Here is an 8,363-nt window from a genome sequence, read left to right on the forward strand (position 1 = left end):
GATGATGGATGGATGGATGGATGATGACGGATGATGATGGAGGGATGTTGGATGGAGGAATGGATGGATGGATGGATGTATGGAGTAATGGGTGGAGGAATGGATGGATGGATGATGGATGGATTAATGGATGGATGGATGATGGATGGTGGATGGATGATGGATGATGGATGGATGGATGGATAGATGGATGATGGATGGTGGATGGATGATGGATGATGGATGGAGTAATGGATGGATGATGGATGATGGATGGATGATGGATGGATGATGAATTTCAAAATGATCCATCTCTTCCTGTGTAGACCCGGCGTCCCGGGCGCCCCCCTCCCAGCCCGTGCCATCCTCTCTTTGAGCGGCCTGAGCCACGGGGTCATCAGGGTCAACACAGAGGACAAGAACTCCGCCCTGACCGTTCAGGACGTGGGACACGTGATGCCTGGAGGTGAGACTGAAGGTCTGCATGAGTCATGAGGATGAAGACACGTCCAGCAGTAAGACGAGTCGGTTAGACTAACATGCTCCTGAATTACAGATTTAAAACTAAAACCATAATTTAAAGAAACCAAACATAAAATTAACAGAACTTCTATGATTTTATCTCTTCAAATATTATTGTTTTTATCCTCAAATCCTTCTAAAGAATTCTAAATGTATATTTATCTCCAGTTGGTTGTTAAAGTCCCACTATAACTATATTTTAATCATCCCTACAGACAAAATCTTAAAGCTTGTGTCAAATTGACATAGTTTCTGCAGAGCAGCAGGAGATCATTAGAAATTCACCTCTGAGTTGTGGGCGAGACTGTTGCTGAGAGCTCTCTGTTTACATCCTCTCCCACTAGCTTACAGCCCCTCATACCTGTAAACTAACATTAGCGGTGCGACAAAGACGACGAGCAACATCGTCTCTGTGCAGCCGTCCGGTTCTGATCCAGATTCCAGCTCCGACCAGGAACACGAAGACGTTCACGGAGCGGAGCGGGGAGACTGTGGCCTGTCCTGTCCAGTCTTTTTCAAACGACATTTTTAATCTGCTTCTAAATCACAACGAGTTCCATAAAGAAATACTCAGAAATGCAACTTTAATCTGGAATTCTTTTATGAATGTTCTCATCAGAAAACGCTAAAAGAACATCTTAGAAACACAAACATCACAGTTTTCATTAGAGTGAGTCTTTAAGTTTTTACTGTTTTTACTTTAGATAGTAAATGCTTTTATTCTGGAGTTACAGTTAACATTTAATCTGTTCTTTTGGTCTTTTTTGAACTTTAGACAAAATAGAGAACTGACATTTTTATGACCTGATTTCACTTTTCTTTGCTTTAGTTTTGGAACTATTTTAAAAACCCAACTAGTTTAATTGGTAACTATCTACAATGACGATGAAAGAGAAGCTGTTATCAAAGTATACAACAGAATAATAACAAATACTACAATTTCAATCATTTCTTGATTGTGAAATGGTGACTGTGAATAATAATTTGGCTGATTTTATTTGTGAAAATAAGAAAAATCGAAAGTTATGGTCGTAATGTATAGTTTGTGAATAGAAACTGGGAATTTTTAACGTTACTGGATAAATAAATAAAGAGGTAGGGTTACATACACATTTGCTTTTGCCTATCCTCTTTACAAACATGTATTTATCCAATTCAGTTTGTGATTTTTTTCTTTACAAATTGTATTGATTTTTATTGCCTTTTTTGCTTTTACATCTTTGAAATAAATCTTAAATCTTAAAAAAACAAAGAAATCCACATTTAAAAAGTTTTCATGCATTATGTTTGTGTTACACATTTACTGACCAAAAAAAGAAACAAATGTGTTTTGGTAAATTCTTTATTTCCTCAAAAGAAGTCACGATTTCTCTGAAAATATACGTTAACCCTTTACCACCAGAGCTCCAGTGTTTGTGTTCTTTGATATACTGACATTTTTAAAGATTTAACACGATCATTCCAGTAGATTTTAAAGGAGAAAAGCGGCTCATTGAGTTGAATGTTACATATTTAGTGTTCCTCTGCGGATGTTGTCATTTTTGTGCTTTCCTTGTGTTTCTCCGTCCAGCTCTGATGTGTATCGTCCGACCGGACGGACCGCCTCTTCTCTGTAAAACGGATGAAATCGGAGAGATCATCATCAACTCTCGCGCCGGAGGCACCATGTATTACGGCCTGCCGGGACTCACCAAGAACACCTTTGAGGTCTGAACGACCGTTCCTGCACTACGTTCCAGTGCTTTTTTACCATCACCTGTACCGTCTCTGTCCTGTGGTTCGTTTAGGTAATCCCGGTGAACACCAACGGCGTTCCCATCGGAGAGATCCCCTTCGTGCGGTCAGGACTGCTGGGGTTTGTCGGCCCGGTAGGACCTCTTCTTCCCACCAGTGAAACCCGATTCCTCTGTTTGTCGGGTTGTGACTGGACTTCCTGTCCTGTCCTCCTCTCAGGGTAGTTTGATCTTCGTGGTGGGGAAGATCGAAGGTCTGTTGATGGTGAGCGGGAGACGACACAACGCCGACGACCTGGTGGCCACCGCTCTGGCCGTGGAGCCGGTCAAGACGGTTTACCGAGGGAGGTGAAGACGCTGCTTTCATTTGTAGCTGCTGCCATCTAGTGGTTGATACGGTGGCCCTGAGGGACAAACCACTCAACACAAACTCATTTTAAAGATTAAAAAAGCAAAACGAATATTAAAACAACACAAAAACCATAAAATATTTCCAGAAAACAAAATGAAATGTTAAAAAATAAAACACAGAGACACCAGACGGAAAAGGACGTCATTGATTGGACGATGACAAATACATTTCCAGAAATTAAGATGAAATGTTTAAAAACAAAACACAAAGAAACTGCAAAAGGTGTGATGGGAAACTGTGTGCGTCTGGATTCCTTTTGTATTCTGTTTCGTAACATTTCATTTTCTTTTCTGGAAATTACTTGTTTTCTGAACTATATATATATTTTTGTTTTTAACATTTTGGCTTCTGGAATTTAGTTTTTTAAATATGATGCTGTTTTTTCTCTTTTATTTATGGTTTCTATTGTTGTTGTGGTCTTTAAAGGATACCCAAACCTTAAATTAACTTTTATTTGCTGTTGACCTCGATAAATGAGGCTTTAAAACTGCTGTCTGTTGGTTATTGTCTATTTTTGACAAAATAGTTTAATTCTTGAAACTATAGTCAGAAACAGTCTGTGTGCTCCAGTAATAACAGTCCTGCCCTCAAGCCCCGCCCCCTTTTGACTGGATTTCACATTTCGGCTGTGGGTGAAACCGGTCCAACTTCCCTGTTTGGTTTCCCTTTGACAGGTTTTTGCGTTGATGTGATTTGCACTTCAGGGCCACCGTAGATTTAGATCAGGGGTCTGCAACCTTTAACACTTAAAGAGCCAATCAGGTCGTTTCCTCACCAACAACAACTCAGCTGGAGCCACAAAGTCTTACCAAAATAAAATACACTCTTTTGTATTTATGGTATTTGATAAAAATCAACAAATGATTGTTTTTGTGCCTGAAATAAACATAAATATTATGACAATAAAAGCAGATTTTCTAAATATGAAATCGGTTATAACTTTTGACATGACTTCCTTTCAAAATAAAAGACATAGGATCATCTCAATGCAATAAATAGTAGGTAGTTTAATGTCAGCAGTAATTAAGAAATGATCATATACAGTTCAAAACATTTGAATTTTCCTCAACCAGAGAGTCCCAAAGGAGGGGTCACAGAGCCTCCTGTGGGCCTCAGGCTGCAGACCCCTGGTTTAGGTGAAACGACACATTCAGTGTGTCTGTTTGTCCTGCTACAGTTGATCCTCCCGTCTGCTGGTGGGAATCTGACCCTCTGCATGTTCTGTTTGTCAGGATCGCCGTGTTCTCAGTCACTGTGTTCTATGATGAGAGAGTGGTCATCGTGGCCGAACAGAGGCCGGACGCCAGCGAGGAGGACAGCTTCCAGTGGATGAGCCGGGTGCTCCAGGTTTGCAGAAGAGTCCTAATCCCACAATCCCTTCTGAAAAAATCTCTTTAACGTCTGGGGAGGCCACAATTCTCGGCTTAAAGTCAAATCCTTTAGGATTTTTCTGAATTTTTAGTTTCCCAGCGGGCACAAGATGTCAATTAGATAACTGATATGTTGATGTCTACAGTAATGCTGTGAAACATCTCTTCATATCTCCTACACGTCTGCTCGTATCCATCTGATCTCTGGACACATCCATGCAGACGTTTCATTCGCTCAGACTGATTTGGGATGTTTTCATTGTCGATCTGTGTCACCCATCACTCTGGCCTTGTGTCTCTCAAAGGCCATTGAGAGCATCCACCAGGTGGGCCTGTACTGTCTGGCTCTCGTCCCCGCCAACACCCTACCCAAAACCCCCCTGGGGGGCATCCACATCTCCGACACCAAGCAGTTCTTCCTGGAGGGCAGTCTGCACCCCTGCAACATCCTGATGTGCCCCCACACCTGTGTCACAAACCTGCCCAAGCCCCGCCAGAAGCAGCCAGGTGAGTGTGGGCGTGGCCATGTTTGGTTTTCAGGTGTTATATTGGTGAAGATGACAGAAAATAGTTAAAACTTTGGTACAATTCTCTTTGTTTATGAATTCATGGAGAAATATGGTCACAGAGATGTTCATAATTAGATGAATCATGAGCCACCAAAGAAGAAAAAGTGGTGGTTTGTGACAATAATGGGGCAGAAGGAGAACTTCCACGCCGCCACTGAATGCATCACAGCTGCTCTGAAGGCATTGAGCTGCAGTGACTCATTACTGTACCCACAGTTTTACTCCAGGATTTCAGACAGTATCATTCTCCAGACAGAAGCAGGTTTCAGGACCATGAAAACAGGGTCTATCACCCTTCTGGACTCCAGGAGCACCAGGAAGGGTTGGGGGCTGCTCACTGTTTCTTCCATTGCAGTTGGTGTTGGTCCTGCATCTGTCATGGTGGGTAACCTGGTGGCAGGGAAGCGGATCGCTCAGGCTGCCGGGAGGGACCTGGGCTTGATCGAAGACCAGGATCTGGTCCGCAAGGTAGTTTATCCTGTGAGCAACAGTAGAACCGGAAACTAAACTTTGTCGTAGCTGCGTACCCTTGACCCGGTTGAGGATTAACAGCATGTCCTCCGACAGAAACTCTGCATGTGATTAACCAATAAAAACCTCTGTAGTGTGAATGAAATGTAGAACTCAAAGCGCTTCATCTTTGTGCTCTCCTTTCTTCCTGGTGTAGCTCTGTATGTGGCCCACTGTGATGGTAAGACCTCACTTCCCTTCAGGCTTCTTCTCCTCCGTCCTTCTGCTCGTCTCTGATGTGTTTAGTGTTGAAGACCTGTTTGTACATCACTCACCACATGTGCTTATTTACCAAATATTTCACCATTCTCTGTTGTCTTTTCAAAGTTACATTTGATTGACATGTAGACTTTTTACACAAACTCACTTTTGTGTTTTTGTTTTTTGCAGCATCAGTATTTGACTGAGGCTCTTCAGTGGCGGGCCCAAACCGATCCCGACCACGTCCTCTATGTTCTTCTCAATGCAAAGGTACCACTTACACCTCGTGTGTCAAAGTCACGGCCCGGGGGCCGGATCCGGCCCTCCGGGTAATTCTATCGGCCCTCCAGATCATTTTATTTTATTGTTATTAATGACCAGATGTTATCTTGTTATATTTCTAACTTGGATAGTTTTGACAAAATATATTTTTATGGAGAGTAAAATATTGAAAGTTGATTTATTCTGGAATAATATTCCTGCCTTTTTATTATTCATAATTATGTTAAAAAGTTACAGTTTTAAAGTTTTAAAAATGGTCATTCTGCAGCTTTTTGGACTATTTTAACATTTACTGAGATTTTTTAGGCTAATTTGGAGTTTAGCTAATGTTTCAGCTACATGCTAATGTTTTAGCTAATTTAAGCCTTTTTCAGTTTTTTAGGTTATTTTGAAGTTTAGCTATTTTTAGGCTACTTACTGGTTCATTTGGCTAACCTACGTTTTTTTTTAGTTTTTAGTTTTTAGTTTTTAAGCTAACTTGGCATTCAGCTCTTTTCTGAGCTGGCTAGTTCAGCTTCCAGCATTCACACTAGCATTATCACAGGTAATGCTATGTATCTAGTTCATAATTATGTTAAAAGTTACAGTTTTAAAGTTCTAAAAATGTCCTTTTAGAGTGTTTAAATGTTTATCCAGTTCGGCTCGTGACCTCAGGTCTGTTTAAGATTTTGCCCCCCTGTGTGATTGATTTTGGCCCCTCGTACGACTGATTTTGACACTCCTGCCATACACTGTCTCTGTGTTTGACTGTCATTATGAACAGACAGATTAATCCTGTCCGTCAGGATCTTTGAGATAATCGCTCATCTGCTGGTCTCTTTTCAGGGAGTGACTGTAGGAACCGCCACCTGTGTCCAGCTTTACAAGCGAGCAGAGAAGATCGCTGCAGCTCTCACTGAGAAAGGCTGCATCAACACCGGCGAGAACGTGGTTCTGCTTTATCCTCCCGGCAAGTGCTTTAGACTTTCTATCTACAGTTTTTCACCATAAGCACTTTATCGTAAACACTAACATCTCTTTGTGTTCGACTCTTTTCCAGGCATCGATTTGATCGCTGCCTTCTACGGTTGTCTGTATGCTGGATGTGTTCCTGTAAACGTCCGACCTCCTCATCCTCAGAACCTGGCTGCCACGCTGCCGACTGTCCGCATGATTATTGATGTGCGTGAGGCGGTCCATCTGACTTTTTCCAGCTTCTGTTCATTTGTGTTGCGTTCCTAATGGGCAAACCGGCCCAGAGTCTAGAGGATAAACGTCAAAAGGGACGTAACATAAAAACTGGACACAAAGGGTTAACGGAACACCGTTTATTAAATAAACTCAAACGTGTGTCCGGCAACGAAACAACAAAATGAATAATTACTGTGGTGGTTGAAGCAAAAAGACAAAACAAAAGGGAATGAGAACCTCAACCAAACATGAATCAGTCATGGAGACTCCTTACCAGCATGTCGACCGTCAGAGTCAGCAGCTCCTGAAGAAAACAAATAAAGTTAGACTACCAACCCCAAACTAAAATAACAAAAAGTATTAAAAACTGGTAGAGTATTTATTTCTTTCATAAGTGAAAAAGAATAGATTGTCATTTTGATTAATTTGTTTTACTTAAGTTTTGTCATTTATGTTTAGATCTTTAACATATCGGATAAATAATTAAGATGGATTAAAGATAATTGATTCTACATCAGTACTGTCATGTTTGATAATAAAAGGAGAAAAAGAATGAAGATTCACCAAAGTCGTAGATAGAGTCAATGTGTGACTTCAGTTAAATGAGCTGCAGGAGGATCTCACCTGAAATTTGACACATTTTATTTTGAAAGGAACTTGCTGTTAAAAGTAAAACGAATTCAAATTGTTCAGAAAATTATAACCGTTATATAATTCAGTTATTTAAAGTCTAAATTATGTAAATTATTGGCTGAATGGCGACAAAAACACAAAATGTATTTATGTTTTTTGTAAACAACAAAGTAAGAAACTGAACCAAATGGATCTTTTAGCGTCAAGAGCTCCAGACCTCATGGTTAGATGTTTGTAAGTCATTTTATTATTTACCAATACAAATGTTGTTTTGTTTTTTTTTCTCTGAGCTGATATTTTGTTTAGCATAAATATCGGTTTCTTTTCTGTTATTTCAGCCTTTGGTTGGTGTTCGGTTTGAGTTCGGATGCGTTTTTTCTCCCATTTATTAAACCTCCTATTCTTCACTCATGTATGAAGTCACTAATGTCTGTCTTTGGTTGTCAGGTCAGTAAAGCTGGATGTATCCTCACAACTCAAAACCTCATGAGGATTCTGCGCTCCAAAGAAGCTGCAGCTTCTGTCAACATTAAAACCTGGCCAACGATCATTGATACAGGTAGAAACGTCGTGGAGATGCTCTAACATCAATATATTTACAGTGTTTCCTCTTGTATCCCAGGGTTTACCTTCTAAAAACAAACTTCAATAGATGGAATATGTGAAGTAGAGCTGAGTTGATCGAATCGATTTGAATCGATCTTAATAGATCAATAATAAATCCATAAAAATAGAGATTGATGTAACCCATAAAGCTAAAGTCTGCTAGCTTGATGCTAACGTTTAATGGGATTTCCCATAGGACGGCTATATTTTTTAAGTAACCATTTGTGGTCTAAAACATCGTTTTTTGCTCATTCTTTCTTCTTCTTCTGGAATAAGATGTAATGCTGTAACCATAGACTGTATATAAAATAACTGGACAGAGCAAGCCCCACTACTTCCGTGTTCCATATAGGAAGTACCACTGGGTTCCAAAAAG

The 8,363-nt window shown here is 40.4% G+C and overlaps 1 protein-coding gene and 1 long non-coding RNA gene across 3 annotated transcripts in view; one reads left to right on the top strand and one right to left on the bottom strand.

The window, feature by feature from the left end:
• Positions 1–8,363, top strand: part of dip2bb (disco-interacting protein 2 homolog Bb) — a 64,003-nt gene that overhangs the window by 33,900 nt on the left and 21,740 nt on the right. Inside the window, exons 18-29 of one of the 2 annotated variants that reach the window (XM_024269392.2) lie at positions 306–445; positions 2,072–2,208; positions 2,289–2,369; positions 2,455–2,582; positions 3,879–3,993; positions 4,322–4,523; positions 4,941–5,053; positions 5,253–5,276; positions 5,486–5,566; positions 6,404–6,527; positions 6,618–6,739; positions 7,829–7,940. In XM_024269392.2, the coding sequence (XP_024125160.1) occupies positions 306–445; positions 2,072–2,208; positions 2,289–2,369; positions 2,455–2,582; positions 3,879–3,993; positions 4,322–4,523; positions 4,941–5,053; positions 5,253–5,276; positions 5,486–5,566; positions 6,404–6,527; positions 6,618–6,739; positions 7,829–7,940 (1,379 nt within the window). The remainder of the gene's footprint in view (positions 1–305; positions 446–2,071; positions 2,209–2,288; positions 2,370–2,454; positions 2,583–3,878; positions 3,994–4,321; positions 4,524–4,940; positions 5,054–5,252; positions 5,277–5,485; positions 5,567–6,403; positions 6,528–6,617; positions 6,740–7,828; positions 7,941–8,363) is intronic. The other variant, XM_024269394.2, reaches the window with a different exon arrangement.
• LOC112144705 lies at positions 1,828–2,334 on the bottom strand. Its single transcript, XR_002918946.2, has 2 exons — positions 2,193–2,334; positions 1,828–2,111 (listed from the first exon to the last, which is right to left on the bottom strand). It is a non-coding gene; the product is annotated as an uncharacterized LOC112144705 (long non-coding RNA).

This window comes from Oryzias melastigma, linkage group LG5, assembly GCF_002922805.2.
Source record: "Oryzias melastigma strain HK-1 linkage group LG5, ASM292280v2, whole genome shotgun sequence".
NCBI lineage: Eukaryota > Metazoa > Chordata > Actinopteri > Beloniformes > Adrianichthyidae > Oryzias > Oryzias melastigma.